Source organism: Dermochelys coriacea, chromosome 24 (assembly GCF_009764565.3).
Source record: "Dermochelys coriacea isolate rDerCor1 chromosome 24, rDerCor1.pri.v4, whole genome shotgun sequence".
Lineage (NCBI taxonomy): Eukaryota > Metazoa > Chordata > Testudines > Dermochelyidae > Dermochelys > Dermochelys coriacea.
Genome location: NC_050091.1, coordinates 12,184,212 through 12,198,244, shown reverse-complemented (window position 1 = coordinate 12,198,244; position 14,033 = coordinate 12,184,212). Strand labels below are relative to the sequence as shown.

The 14,033-nt window shown below is 65.3% G+C and overlaps 2 protein-coding genes across 7 annotated transcripts; both read right to left on the bottom strand.

The window, feature by feature from the left end:
• Positions 1-2,419: 2,419 nt before the first annotated feature.
• RABAC1 (Rab acceptor 1) lies at positions 2,420-7,504 on the bottom strand. 3 transcript variants are annotated; one of them, XM_038382767.2, is made up of 6 exons: positions 7,469-7,504; positions 5,247-5,342; positions 4,496-4,708; positions 4,057-4,154; positions 3,685-3,786; positions 2,420-2,899 (listed from the first exon to the last, which is right to left on the bottom strand). In XM_038382767.2, exons 2-6 carry the CDS (start codon positions 5,321-5,323, stop codon positions 2,811-2,813), a joined length of 579 nt encoding a protein of 192 aa, XP_038238695.1. In that variant the 5' UTR covers positions 5,324-5,342; positions 7,469-7,504; the 3' UTR covers positions 2,420-2,810. The 3 variants fall into 3 exon arrangements, with proteins under 3 accessions (XP_038238695.1, XP_043358076.1, XP_038238694.1); XM_043502141.1 differs by lacking the exon at positions 7,469-7,504 and adding an exon at positions 5,528-5,805 and having other exon boundaries at positions 5,247-5,346; XM_038382766.2 differs by lacking the exon at positions 7,469-7,504 and adding an exon at positions 5,523-5,638.
• Positions 7,505-9,083: 1,579 nt separating this feature from the next.
• Positions 9,084-12,785, bottom strand: CNFN (cornifelin). 4 transcript variants are annotated; one of them, XM_038382770.2, is made up of 4 exons: positions 12,415-12,437; positions 10,735-10,857; positions 10,257-10,393; positions 9,084-9,510 (listed from the first exon to the last, which is right to left on the bottom strand). In XM_038382770.2, the coding sequence occupies exons 2-4, from the start codon at positions 10,847-10,849 to the stop codon at positions 9,421-9,423; spliced, it is 342 nt and encodes a 113-aa protein (XP_038238698.1). In that variant the 5' UTR covers positions 10,850-10,857; positions 12,415-12,437; the 3' UTR covers positions 9,084-9,420. The 4 variants fall into 4 exon arrangements, with proteins under 4 accessions (XP_038238698.1, XP_043358075.1, XP_043358074.1 ...); XM_043502140.1 differs by lacking the exon at positions 12,415-12,437 and adding an exon at positions 11,348-11,418; XM_043502139.1 differs by lacking the exon at positions 12,415-12,437 and adding an exon at positions 12,575-12,785 and having other exon boundaries at positions 9,085-9,510; positions 10,735-10,861.
• Between the last annotated feature and the right edge of the window lie 1,248 nt (positions 12,786-14,033).

Here is a 14,033-nt window from a genome sequence, read left to right as displayed (position 1 = left end):
CACGATTCCAGCGGCTGATCAGGCACCTGGAAACTCTTGGATTTTGGCAGATAACTTAGAAATCTCTGAGCGGAGCCAGTGTCTCATTCCTGTCTGGAGAGAAAAAATGAACGAAAGCCTAGCCCGTCCCAGCTGCAATGCGAACCCGTTGGCACGTCACTCCGGGGACACTGGGTTGGGCTATAATTGTCACGCCGAGTTGCACTCAGAGACGCCACTGGCATCAGACAGGCCCATGGTAACCATCTCGTCTGACCCCTGGCACCTCACCCACCCCCTCCAGCACCAGACCCCGACCTCCGGCAGAGTCCCGGACGGCCCCAACTCCCAGGTTACAGACTCAGGTGACGGACGCTTCCTCATGGACACGAGTTTAAATCTGCCAGTGACCTGGACCCCAGCGCAGAGGAAGGTGAAAACCCACCAGGGTCTCTGCCAATCTGTCCGGGGGGAGAATTCCTTCCCAGCCTCAAGCCTGGCGACCACTTAGACCCTGAGCGTGTGGGCGAGACCCACTAGCCAGCCACCGGGGAAAGGATTCACTGGGGTAATGCAGAGCCCTCCCCAGCTTGCGTCCATCCCCAGCCCCTGGGGAGTTTTGTTGCAGGAGCCGCTGATGGGCCACACGCCATTGCACCACCCCGGCCATCAACTCATCACGCTCAGTCCCGAAGCCAGTTCAGGGTTTTGCCCCCACAGCTCCAGAACATCACCCCTCTGATGGGTCGAACCTTCCCTCCTTCCAGGCCTAAACTCATTGGTCAGTTTATATCCCTTTGTCCTCTCCCTCGGTGGCGTTTATCCCCCGGATGTATTTACAGAGAGTGATCCGAGCTCCCCGCAGCCTGCGTCTGGTCAGGCTAAACCAGCCGAGCTCTTTGCGTCTCCTCTCACAAGGTCGGTTTTCCAGTCCTGGGATCATCCTAGTCGCCTTGTCTGCCCGTCCCAGCTTGAATTCATCTTCCTTACACATGGCAGCCCAGCACCGCACCCACTATTCCAGATGAGGTCTCCCCAGGGCCTCGTACGAACACCTCCCTGTCCCCACTGGAAATCCCTCGCCTGGTGCACCCCACGACTGCATTAGTCCTTTTCACGGCCACATCACACTTACAGCTCAGAGTCAGCCTGCAATCAGCTGACACACCCAGGTGTTTCTCCTCCTCGGTCCCTCAAACTGATACGTCCCCAGCTTAGAGCAAAACATTCTTGTTGTTAGTTCCTAAATACAGGACCTAAATGCACAAATTTTCACTATTAAATCTCATCCTCTTTCTGTTACTCCAGTTTACAAGGTTGTCCAGATCATCTTGTGCAATATTCTGGTCCTCCCCCGTACTGCCAATGCCTCCCCACTTTGTGCCATCTGCACAAACGTCAGTAATGAAAACGTTAAATAAGGTTGGTCCCAGACAGATCCCTGAGGAGCTTCGCTAGTAACCTGCCTCCAGCCTGGCAGTTCCCCTTTCAGTGTGACGCGTTTGTGGTCTCCAGTTCCTTACCCACCTTCCCGTTCTCAGATTAATCCCCATCTTCCCCAATGTAACCAATAGTCTCTCACCCGGAACTGTCTCAAACACCCGTCTGACACCAGGGAGATTGGATCTACGGCATTTCCTTTGTCTGAGACACTAGCGCTCGTCTCAGCAAAAGACGCCAGCGACTGTCACACCTCGAATCCAGCCACCGAAACAATCGGACAAACATTGACAATCACTTTCTGCTCTTTCCGCGACTCCCTCTCTGCAGTTCCCCGAGCTTGGAACAGATCCTTCCATGTCAGGAACCCTCCTAAGGGCCCTTTCTTGTCCGAGTCCCCTGGGAATCACCTGGTCACCCACAATTCTGATCCCTGCCTCCTGGCTCCTCTGTAGAACTTGCTGCATCATGCACTCAGGCTGCCTGTCTGAGGTTTGCAGTTTGGGGGCCCCCCACCCCCTACGTCCCCCCAACTCCGCCCATGAGCACGAGACACCAGCTCCTGGGGACAAGGCTGGGGCTGTGAATGTGTGGGTGTCATCCTGGCTGCAATGCCTGTGGCTGGTCGGGGCCCACATGGGTAGTGGGGGGCCGTGCGGCCGGCCGAGCAGCGTAAAGGTACCCCAGGCTGGGGAATGAAGAGGACAGCGTGGTTCAATGGGCCAGACTATACCTGGGGAACCTCTTGTGCCCCCCGACTGCTCCCAGCCCCTCACTCCCGCTGCCCTCAGGCCCAGCCCCACCTGCCCAGCCCCCAGGAAGCACCACGGCCTCCCGCCAGGGTTTGCGCGCGGTTCTGAAGACAATTCAGGGGGTTTCCACAGGGGCTGGGGCCCCGAAGCCGAGGGAGGGACAGGTCTCTTGGGGTCACTGGATGGGGGCACAGGGGGACCCTTTTGCTGCCCCCCCAGCGCACTCCCAACCCCACATGGCAGCCAGCTCCACTCCCCAACACTGCCTTTATTGGGGAAAGACACAGACACAGCGTCACTCCTGGGCGTGAAGTGGGGGGCAGGGGTGACCCCAACCCGGGCAGCAGTGCAGGAAGCCCAGGGTCAAATTGACAGTGTGAGGAAACAGGGGACCGTGAAAGCGACACCCTGGTCCGGAGCAGGACCCCTACAATGGGGGACTTTTGGGGCTGGGGGAATCAGGTGGGAATTCCAGAAGAGGGGAGCCCAGAAAGGGAGAAGTGGGGGGATCCGGGGCGGGGGATGTCTGAGAGGTTGGTAGAAATGGCAGCAAAGAGTGACCATGATCTGGGGAGTCCCTGCCCCCCCCCAGGGGGTGCAGTCAGAAGGGGGACTGGCAAGGGGGCCCCAGAACCCCCATCACACGGGCTCCATCTGCAGCTCGTCAGCCTCCCCTGACTCCAGCTCATGGAAGGCAGCGTGGGATCCGATCACCACCAGGGTGGCACCTGGAGGGGGCGACAGAGAGACAGGGGTATCAGAGAGACAGCAACGCCATCTCCCCACTGCCCCCCATAGACCCCCGCTGCCCCCAGCTCCGCCTGCCCTCCTCCACTGCCCCCCAGAGACCCCAGCTGCCCCCAGCTCCCCCTCCCCTGCTGCACCCTATAGACCCCCACTTCCCCCATAGACCCCCGCTGACCCCAGCTCCCCCTCCCCTGCTGCACCCCATAGACCCCCACTTCCCCATAGACCCCCGCTGACTCCAGCTCCCCCTCCCCTGCTGCACCTCATAGACCCCCACTGCCCCAAGCTCCGCCTCCCGTCCCCCACTACACCCCATATATGGCCCAGATTTCCAGCCCCTCTTCTCCTGTTGCATCTCAGCTCCTCAGCCCCTCCCGCTCTGCACTCCCCTGCACCCCAGTTCCATAGCCTCTCTGCCACCAGCCAGCCCCAGTGCCCCCCAACTCCTCCCCACCAGCTACCCCTAAATCCCCCTGCCTCTGCTCACCCTGCACCCCTGTCAATCTGCCCCCCAACTCCGCTCCCACTGCCTCCTGCTGTCCAAATCTCCCCCAATGACCCCCCCCAACTGCCTGGAGAGGAACAGCCCACAGGGGGGAGCAGGCATAGATTCGGGGGTGTCTCCCCTCCCCCACACTGAGCTTTTTCTGCAGGGTCTGTGCCCCAAACGGCCCCCAGACAAGCCTCCACAAGCAGCAGCTGATGGGGGCTGGGAAGAGGGGAGTGGTTGGGGTTACACCCCGGAACGGGGGAAGGGGTCACTCACCCAGCACCCAGAAGACAGCAGATCCGGCCCCTGCCAGCCAGAAGAAGGGGAAGGAGACGCCCCCAGCCAGGCCGTACTGGTGAGCCGTGCTGAGCTCCCGGCCTGGGGTGGGGAAGAGAGAGAAAGGGGCGCTGAGGGGGAGCTCAGACAACCCCCCCAAACCAGCCCCCTGCCCTGGGGCCAGATGGCAGCCAGTGCCTCCGGAGGGGATGGGCCCCGGGCCCCCCCAAGCCAGTCCCCCACCCTGGGGCCAGATGGCAGCTGGTGCCCCCTGGAGGGGACGGGCCCTGGGCCCCCCAAACCAGCCCTCCGCCCTGGGGCCAGATGGCAGCTGGCGCCCCCAGAGGGGACGGGCCCCGGGCCCCCACTCACCGAACAGCACCAGGTGGGACTGCTGGGTTCGCAGGTAGATGAGGTAACAGGCCCCGAAGAAGACAGCCAGTGCCACTAGGAGCAGGGGGGAGGTGACCCTGGGGGGGAATGGCAGAGGGTTGGGGGGCCATAGCCTCCATACTCTGTCCCCCCCCGGCTTACCCATGTTCCCTCATTTCACCCTCCCCACCACTGTCATGTACAGACCTCCCCAGCTCCTGCCGGCCCATTCGAGAGCCCCCCCGCCCCCATGCACACCCCCTCCCCGGCAGCCTTCGCAGAACCAGCCGATTCCAGGGCCCCCAGTTCCCACCCCGGTCCCCTTCCACCTGCCGCCAGCGCCCCTTGTCCCTGGTCCACCTGCCCTGCCCCCCTGCGCCCCATCCACCTGCCCCCTGCCCCTGGTCCACCTGCCTCACCCCCTGCCCCCCCGGCTCACAGGCAGTAGAGAATGAGACCCAAGAAGACAAAGACGTAGTTGCTCTGGAAATACTCCACGTTCCGCGCCAGGCGCTGGCAGAGCTCCCCGAAGCTCCGGGGGGTCCTGAACCGGTGCTGGTCCGCGAAGGTGGCCCAGGGGCGCAGGGTGGCCCGACGCTGCTCCAGCCACTTCTTGGCGGGGCCCTGGGGCAGCAGGGCCTGGATGGAGATCCTGGGGTGGGGGGGAAAGATGGGGCACCTCAGAGCCACAGCACCCCCTATGGCACCCCCACCACACCCCCTACTGAGCCGCCAGCCCCGCTCCCTGCCCCATGGCACCCCCACCACAGCCCCTACTGAGCCGCCAGCCCCGCTCCCTGCCCCACGGCGCCCACTATGGCGCCCCCACCACAGCCCCTACTGAGCCACCAGCCCCGCTCCCTGCCCCACGGCGCCCCCACCACACCCCTTACTGAGCCGCCAGCCCCGCTCCCCGCCCCACGGCGCCCCCTATGGTGCCCCCACCACAGCCCCTACTGAGCCGCCAGCCCTGCTCCCTGCCCCACGGCGCCCCCTATGGCGCCCCCACCACAGCCCCTACTGAGCCACCAGCCCCGCTCCCTGCCCCACGGCGCCCCCACCACACCCCTTACTGAGCCGCCAGCCCCGCTCCCCGCCCCACGGCGCCCCCTATGGCGCCCCCACCACACACCCTACTGAACCCCCCGGCCCGCTCCCTGCCCCACAGCGCCCCCTATCACCATCCCTACTTGGTGCCGAGGGGTCCCGCAGCCTCGTGCTCGGCGGGCGGGGTGAAGGGATGCTCCGAGCCGGCTTTCCCGGCCATGCTGCTCGACGCCCGGGGGCTGCGGAGAGGGGGGGAGGCAGGACGTGAAACCAGGCACTGGACCCCCCCACCGCCACCCCCGGGGGCTGCAGCTTGGCTGGCTGGGGGAGGGGTATGGGGCGCCCAGGGCGGGGGGAGGATGCAGGAGGGATGCGGGACTTCTGCATCCCGGGTTGCCATGGCGACGGCTTCCCCTCACCTGCCCCTGGTCCAGCGCGGCCGGGCGATCGCTGCCTCGACGTGGCAACCGGGACTGGGGGCGGGGGACAAAGCGGAACTTTGGGGCGGGGGAGCGGTGCATGCCGAAATGGAGTATGGGCAGCAAAGGCTTGTGGGAGATGGAGTCCAGCTCCCCTCCCCCCACCGTGCAGGAAGGGCCCATGGGGTGTGGGGGTGTAGGCCCCTCCAGGGCTATGCTGGGGCGATGCGCGGCGTGGTCTCGGGGACGAGCTATGGGGCCTGGGGCGGCCATGGGGGGGGCTGAATGTCCCCCCCACACGGGGCTATGGGGCACAGTGGTGGGGGGCAGGAAGGAAGTTAGAAATTCGGAGTGGGGGGGTGTCAACCCCTTCCTTTATTGGAAGGCTCTTATGCAAATTATTTAATGGACTCATTTGCACGTATGCAAATAAACGAGCACCATTTTGACAGCTAGCTCTCAAAATTTTCCTGCCAAGCTGCAGGTGGATGTGGGGAGGGGCTAGCAGCCTGGCCCCCATAACTGGCCTCAGCCCCCCATTCCCTGCTCTCATTGATGTGGGGGTGCAGAACCTGCATCTGGCTCCTGCTTCCCTGGACAGCCCCTTGTGTAGCTGCCTCACCCCCCCATCGAAATGGGGGATGGTCCCTGGGGCCATGCATGTCTGCCCAAGCTGTACAGGAGCAGGTAGACTTGCCCCCGGGGGGGGGTAGAGTCCCCCCAACCCCTCTGCTTCCTCCCATAGAGAAGGCCAGAAGGGACCATTAGAGCAGCCAGTGTGAGCCCCCCCCCTGCACCCCGTCTATAGTAATGTCACCACTTAATTGCCCCCCGTAAGAGTCTGGCTGCAGCAAGAGGGGCCACGAACATGTCCCAGGGTCCATGGCACGTCCTACGGCCCCGGCCCATTGACGGTGGCTTTGCACTGGGACCTTGTGGGCCCTTAAAAAATCCAGATGTGCCCATTGCCTGGCAAAAAACTGCAGCACCGTCTGTGAGGGCGCAGCTTCCCCCTTAGCGAGCCCCATGTGTGTGTGCACTTGTACCCTTAACTCGCTGCCAAGTGCATGTGTGTGCTTCTACCCTTAACTCTCCCCCCAGTCTGTGTGTGCCTGAGGCCTTACCTCCCCTGGGGGTGCCCCTGTACCCATAACTTCCCCTGTGTCTGTGCACATTTACCCTTACCTCCCCACAGTGTGTGTGCCTGTACCCTTAACTTTCCCCCTTCCTGTGTGTGCGTACTGTATCCTAAACTCCAAATCCAGTGTGTGTGTGCATCTGTACCCTTAACTCTCTTCCCCAGGGTGCGTGCACCTGTACCCTTAACTCTCCCCGTGTGTGCACCTGTACCTTTAACTGCTCCCTGTTTTGTGTGCCTGTACCATTAACTCCCCCCATATATGTCCGTCTGTACCCTAAATTTCTCCCCAGCGTGTGTCCGCCTGTATCCTAAATTCTCCCCGTGTGTCTGTGCCTCTGCCATTAACTCTCCCCCCAGCTGTGTGCGCCTGTACCCATAACACACCGCCCAGTGTGTGTGCGCCTGTACCCTTATTTCCCCCTGTATGTACGCCTGTACCCTTAACTCCCCCCTCAATGTGCTTGTACCCATAACTCTGCCCGCAGTGGCTGTGCACCTGTACCCTTTCCTCCACGCCCGTGGGTGTGCCTGTATCCTTAACTCCCCCCATCCACATTCACCTGTACTCAGTGGTGAGCTGCAGCTGGTTCGCTAGAACCGGTTGTTAACCTTAGAAGCCCTTTTGGAACCGGTTGTTCCGCGAGGCAGAACCGGCTCTAAAAGGGCTTCTAAATTTAACCCTCCAAAAGTGGCACCTTAGGCACAGACTCCACGGGTGCTCCGGCCCTGGAGCACCCAAGGGGAAAATTTGGTGGGTGCAGAGTCCCCACCGGCAGCTCCCCGCCCCACCCCGGCCCCAGCTCACCTCCGCTCCACCTCCTCCCCCGAACGCGCCGTCCCAACCCCCCCGTTTCTCCACCCCCCTGGCCTCCGCCTCTTCCCCCGAACGCGCCACCCCCACCCCCCTCGCTTCTCCACCCCCCTGGCCTCCGCCTCTTCCCCCGAACGCGCCACCCCCACCCCCCTCGCTTCTCTACCCCCCCGGCCTCCTCCCCCTCCCCCGAACGCGCCACCCCCACCCCCCTCGCTTCTCTACCCCCCCGGCCTCCTCCCCCTCCCCCGAACACGCCACCCCCCCTGCTTCTCCACCCCCCCAGCCTCCGCCTCCTCCCCTGAACGCGCCGCCCCCACACCCCCGCTTCTCCACCCCCCCAGCCTCCGCCTCCTCCCCTGAACGCGCCGCCCCCACCCCCCCCGCTTCTCCACCCCCCCAGCCTCCGCCTCCTCCCCTGAACGCGCCGACCCCACCCCCCCCGCTTCTCCACCCCCCCAGCCTCCGCCTCCTCCCCTGAACGCGCCGACCCCACCCCCCCGCTTCTCCACCCCCCCGGCCTCCTCCCCCGAACGCGCCACCCCCCCTGCTTCTCCGCTCCCCCTGGCCGCACCACCCTGTCTGCTTCGCCACTCCCCCGGCCTCCTCCCCCTCCCCTGAACACGCCAACCCCCCTGCTTCTCTGCCCCCCCGGCCTCCACCCCCACTTCTCTGCCCCCTCCCCTGAACACGCCAACCCCCCTCCTTGTCCGCCCCCCCGGTCTCCTCCCCCTCCCCTGAACGCATCTCCACCCCCCCGGCCCCCTCCCCTGAACACGCCGACCCCCCTGCTTCTCTGCCCCCCTGGCCTCCACCTCCTCCCCCGAACGTGCTGCCCCACTCTGCGCCCCCCCCAGCTCCCCGCAAATCAGCTGTTTGGCGGGAAGCCGGGGAGGGCCGGCACGTTCAGAGGAGGAGTCAGAGGCCGGGGGGGGGAAGCGGAGAAGCGGGGGGAGTCGGCCTGTTCAGGGGAGGAGGCAGAGGCCGGGGGGGCGGGACATTCCGGGAAGGACGCAGAGGCTGGGGGGGGGAAGTGGAGGGGGGGTTGGCATGTTCGGGGAGGAGTCGGAGGCGGGGGGGAAAAGCGGAGAGGGCAGGAGATTCAGGGGAGGACGCAGAGGCGGAGGGGGAAGCGGAGAAGTGGCGGGGGACATTCAGGGGAAGAGGCGGAGCGGAGGTGAGCTGGGGGGAGCAGGGAGCTGCCGGTGGGGGCTCCACGGAGTCAGGGCCTAAGGCGCCACTTTTGATGTGATCAGTGGGGGGAGCAGCTGCTCCCCCTGCTCCCCCCCAACTATGCTCCCCCGCCCCTAGGAGCCGGTGGGACCTGCCCGATGCTTCCTGGGAGCTGCCCCAAATAAGCCCTGCCAGGACTCCCCCCCGGCAGGTGCCTCTGGCTCTTAGGGGTGAGCACCCCCTATGGTGGCCCACAAGACCCTCCTGCCCCGTTCTGGGGGCAGTCAGGGGACAGGGGTGGATGGGGCAGGGGTCCTGGGGGGCGCCAAGGAACAGGGGGTGGTTGGATGGGGTAGGAGTCCCGGGGGGGGGGCAACAACCCCCTTGTGGGGTGAGGAGGGAACCTGTTGCTAAGATTTTGGCAGCTCATCACTGCCTGTACCCTTAACTCCCCCCTCGCTGTGTGTGCGCCTGTACCCTTAACTCTCCCCCTGTGGCACGCTGTAGTTATCTCTGCCCCAGATGCCTCTTTATCTAATATTTTTCATTCCCCCTCCCGGCCACATCCTCCACCCCCCCAAGGATGCAGGGTTCAGGGCCCCACTAATAAACAGAGGCTACTGCAAAGAGTTTGGGAGGTTATTTATTTAGGGGGTTTGGGGCTCCTCCCCTCCCCCACCATCCCTGTACTCCTCCCTGGGGAGGGGAGGGGGGCAAGAGATTTTCTTCCTGCTGCAGAGCCCTGTAGCTGGAGCCGGGGGTCCCCCGGCCCCTCATTTCCGGTATGACAGCTCCCGGGACAGCTGGCAAAGGCCGCAGGGCCCACAGCAGGCCATGACAAGCCAGTCGTCGCAGATACTGCCCTGTGGGGAGAGGGGGGTTAGCAGGGCAGGCGGGGCCCCTCTGGGCACGGATTTATAGGCTATAAGCCAGACGTGCCTGGAAGAGCCAGGCATTGGCATGAAGTCGTTATGAATGTTACCAACTACCCCCCGGCAGGCAGTGCCCGGCCTTACACCGGCCCTGGTCATGGACCTCACCACGGGGGGCAGGGGGGGTGAGAAGTGGGAAAAGAAATCCCAGCGTTGGGAAAACCAGCCAACCCCCCCTCCGCCCCAGCGCCGGAGAACCCAGCCCAGCCCCGTGGGAGTTGTCCCAGTGGCTGGTTCCCCACCTGGGGAGGAATTTACACCTTCTTTTGAGTTGGAATTTGTCCAGCTCTGCACCAACGTGGGGGAGCGACGGCGTTGATCTTTCCTGCCGCTTACGTGTGACTCAGTTTCCCTCTTCAGTTACCAGCCTGAGCGCACAGGGTTCAGCCCCACGTCCCCAGCATTGGCATTGTTCAGCTAGTAACGGCCGGGCCGTGGGCAGACGTGCCCAGGCTGGCTCCATCCGGGGCAGGAGGTTTTACTCCTAACCAGGTCGGTGCCGCTGGCCGAGCGGGCAGGGGGCAGGTGGGGGCTGGGCCCCTTGCAGGGCCGGGTTGTTGGCCATGGCTCCAGGGGCCCTGGCTGAAGAGGCCACACTTAGCTTGAGGGGGTGCGCACTGGGGTGGAGAAACCCGGCTTTGGTTGGAAACTGCCCCCCCGGTTCCCCCCAGCCTCACCTCGATGTGGTACCGTTCCCGTACCCCTGTGCGCAGGGCCAGCAGGGTGCCCGGCAGGCAGGGCAGGAGGCAGGACTCACCGAACTGCTGCGACACCTGGCAGGCCAGGATGCAGGGCACAAAGGTACCGCAGAGACCTGCGGGGGGGTTACAGAGCTAAAAACTGGGACCCCCATCCCCCGAGTCTCCCCATAACCCCCACTGGGAACCCCTCCCCCGACATCCCCACCTCAGAACCCCCCCAAGCCTCCCCACAACCCCCCGGAAACCCCCTCACAAAATCCCCACCTCAGAACCCCCCCCAAGCCTCCCCACAACCCCCCCGGGAACCCTCCCCCGACATCCCCACCTTAGAACCCCCCCCGAACCTCCCCGCAATCCCCCCGGGAACCCCCCCTCCCCCAACATCCCCACCTCAGAACCCCCCCCACAACCCCCCGAACCCCCACAACCCCGCTGGGCCCCCTCCCTCACTCACACACGCCCACGTCTGCGAAGCAGTCACACATGCCGGAGCTCCAGGCGCTGGAGGTGCCGTAGGAGTAGCTGGTTTGCACCCGGCCGGGTTGCGCTGTCTCTGCTCGATAGGCCATGGTGCAGCCTGGGGGCACACGGGGGTGTCAGCCCGGACTGGACCCCCCAAAACCCTCCCCAGTCATCTAAGGGGGGCTCGGTTGGCTGCACCAGCTGCCTGAGCCAGGGAGAGCCCCCCGCTCCGAGCCCAGCGCCGGGAGCACCCGGGGAAGAGGGGAACACGGCGGGCTGAGGGGACACATCGGCCAGGGCAGGGACAGATTGTGGAGTGGGGACGAGGGGCTGAACCCTGCCACGCCCCGGCACTCCCCTGAGCAGCCCAGCTCCTGACTCCGCTCTTGGCAAGTCTCCAGCCCGCAGGGCTCCCCGGCAGGTCTGGGCAGGGGGGAAACGCCCGGCGGTGACGGAGGTGCGGGCAGAGGTCACACCCTGGTGCGGGCAAACAATGAACTGGAGGATCTTTGCTGCAATTTGGGGGAGGGGAGCCCAGCGCTGGGGGAGCAGGGGCTGCAGGTCAGGAGTGAGGGGCACCAGACGAACAGGGGTTGTTCTGTTGCCAGGCCATTATGTGGGGTTCAGGCAGCTGAGCTAACGAATCAAACCCAGACAGAAACCCGAGTCTGCAGCCAGCCCTAGGCTCCCCCCCAGCTCTGCCGGTGGCCCCCCGCTCCACCAGCCCTGCCCTCACCCCAGCTCTGCCGGTGCCCCTCACTCCCAACCCACAGCCCCCTGCTAGGCCGGACCTAGGCTCCCCCCCAGCTCTGCCGGAGCCCCCCACTCCCAACCCACAGCCCCCGCTCCCCAGCCCTGCCCCCTCCCCAGCTCTGCCAGTGCCCCTCACTCCCGACCCGCAGCCCCCTGCTAGGCCGGCCCTAGGCTCCCCCCAGCTCTGCCGGTGCCCCTCACTCCCGACCCGCAGCCCCCTGCTAGGCCGGCCCTAGGCTCCCCCCAGCTCTGCCGGTGCCCCTCACTCCCGACCCGCAGCCCCCTGCTAGGCCGGCCCTAGGCTCCCCCCAGCTCTGCCGGTGCCCCTCACTCCCGACCTGCAGCCCCCTGCTAGGCCGGCCCTAGGCTCCCCCCAGCTCTGCCGGTGCCCCCCACTCCTGACCAGCAGCCCCCTGCTAGGCCGGCCCTAGGCTCCCCCAGCTCTGCCGGTGCCCCCCACTCCCAACCCACAGCCCCCGCTCCCCCAGCCCTGCCCCCTCCCCAGCTCTGCCAGTGCCCCTCACTCATGACCAGCAGCCCCCTGCTAGGCCAGCCCTAGGCTCCCCCCAGCTCTGCCGGTGCCCCCCACTCCCGACCCGCAGCCCCCTGCTAGGCCAGCCCTAGGCTCCCCCCAGCTCTGCCAGTGCCCCCCACTCCCGACCACAGCCCCCTGTTAGGCCAGGCCTAGGCTCCCCCCAGCTCTGCCGGTGCCCCCCACTCCCGACCAGCAGCCCCCTGCTAGGCCAGCCCTAGGCTCCCCCCAGCTGTGCCGGTGCCCCCCACTCCCGACCAGCAGCCCCCTGCTAGGCCAGCCCTAGGCTCCCCCCAGCTGTGCCGGTGCCCCTCACGCCCGACCAGCAGCCCTCTGCTAGGCCAGCCCTAGGCTCCCCCAGCTCTGCCGGTGCCCCCCACTCCTGACCTGCAGCTGCCTGCTGCCCCAGCCCTGGGTTTTCCCCAGATTTGCTGGTGCCCCTCGCTCCTGATCCCCAGCCCTCTACTAGCAGACTGAAGCTGAGCCTGGGGTCCTTGGCACGTGGCCCCTGAGGGCTGGGCCCGGTGCCAGTAGCCTCCTTACCTAATGTTTGCTGGTGGTAGACCAACTAGTGTGGTTACTGGAGCTGTTAAATTTAAAGGGTGCAGGTGGGGCTGGGCGGGTCCCTTTTATACCTGGCAGGGGAGCTGGGGAGGAAGTTTGGACAATGGCTGGGGCCCAGGATAGGGAGTTCTGTGAGATGTCCTAGATACTAGGAGGGGAGTGGGGCATAGAGGTAAAGAGCCGGGGGGCTGGGAGTCAGGACACCTGGGTTCTCTCCCCAGCTCTGGGAGCGGAGTGGGGCATAGAGGGTTAGAGCTGGGGGGCTGGGAGCCAGGACTCCTGGGTTCTCTCCTTGGCTCTGGGAGGGGAGTAGGGTGTAGAGGGTTAGAGCAGGGGTGTGGCTGGGAGCCAGGACTCCTGGGTTCTCTCCTTGGCTCTGGGAGGGGAGTAGGGTGTAGAGGGTTAGAGCCGGGGGGCTGGGAGCCAGGACTCCTGGGTTCTCTCCTTGGCTCTGGGCGGGGAGTAGGGTGTAGAGGGTTAGAGCCGGGGGGCTGGGAGCCAGGACTCCTGGGTTCTCTCCTTGGCTCTGGGCGGGGAGTAGGGTGTAGAGGGTTAGAGCCGGGGGGCTGGGAGCCAGGACTCCTGGGTTCTCTCCTTGGCTCTGGGCGGGGAGTAGGGTGTAGAGGGTTAGAGCTGGGGGGCTGGGAGCCAGGACTCCTGGGTTCTCTCCTTGGCTCTGGGCGGGGAGTAGGGTGTAGAGGGTTAGAGCAGGGGTGTGGCTGGGAGCCAGGACTCCTGGGTTCTCTCCCTGGCTCCGGGAGGGGAGGGGAGTGGGGTCTGGTGGTTAGAGCGGGGGCTGGGAGCCCATGGTGGTGTGGGGGTGACCTCAGCAGCCTGGGGGCTGCTTCCCTCCACGAGGAGGCGCGTAGTGGGTTGGACCTGCGGGGGGAGGGGAAGACGCTCACCGGTTGCCAGGCAACAGAGAGCGTGGATAAATATTTGGCTCCGCGGCTCCACCCCATCAGGGTCAGACTTTGGACCTGAAAGAGGGCGGCGGGGGCTGTTGCTCTCCGTGTAAGTGGCTCAGCACAGTGGGCTGGGGGGCTGCAGGTCGGGAGTGAGGGGCACCGGCATATTTGCCCTTCTCTCCACTGGGTGGTGCTGTGAGCCCAGGAATCCCCCTCCCGTGGGTTGGGCTGAAGTAGGGGTGGGAGGAGCTCCCTGGCGAGGGAGAGATGGCCGGACTCCTGGGTTCTCTCCCCAGCTCTGGGAGGGGAGTGGGGGCTGGTGGTTAGAGGGGGGCTGGGAGCCGGACTCCTGGGTTCTCTCCCCAGCTCTGGGAGGGGAGTGGGGGCTGGTGGTTAGAGGGGGGCTGGGAGCCAGGACTCCTGGGTTCTCTCCCCAGCTCTGGGAGGGGAGTGGGGGCTGGTGGTTAGAGGGGGGCTGGGAGCCGGACTCCTGGGTTCTCTCCCCAGCTCTGGGAGGGGAGTGGGGGCTGGTGG

Excerpts from the sequence above, each read along its gene's own strand:
- RABAC1 (XM_043502141.1), bottom strand. The coding sequence starts at position 5,795 with ATGGCCGCCCCAGGCCCCATAGCTCGTCCCCGAGACCACGCCGCGCAT. Across the intron at positions 4,155-4,495 it reads GGTCTCATTCTCTACTGCCT|GGTCACCTCCCCCCTGCTCC; the intron begins GTGAGCCGGGGG and ends ATTCCCCCCCAG. Across the intron at positions 3,787-4,056 it reads GTCCCACCTGGTGCTGTTCG|GCCGGGAGCTCAGCACGGCT; the intron begins GTGAGTGGGGGC and ends TCCCCACCCCAG.
- CNFN (XM_043502139.1), bottom strand. The coding sequence starts at position 10,849 with ATGGCCTATCGAGCAGAGACAGCGCAACCCGGCCGGGTGCAAACCAGC. Across the intron at positions 10,394-10,734 it reads CTTCGCAGACGTGGGCGTGT|GTCTCTGCGGTACCTTTGTG; the intron begins GTGAGTGAGGGA and ends ACCCCCCCGCAG. Across the intron at positions 9,511-10,256 it reads GGGAACGGTACCACATCGAG|GGCAGTATCTGCGACGACTG; the intron begins GTGAGGCTGGGG and ends CTCTCCCCACAG.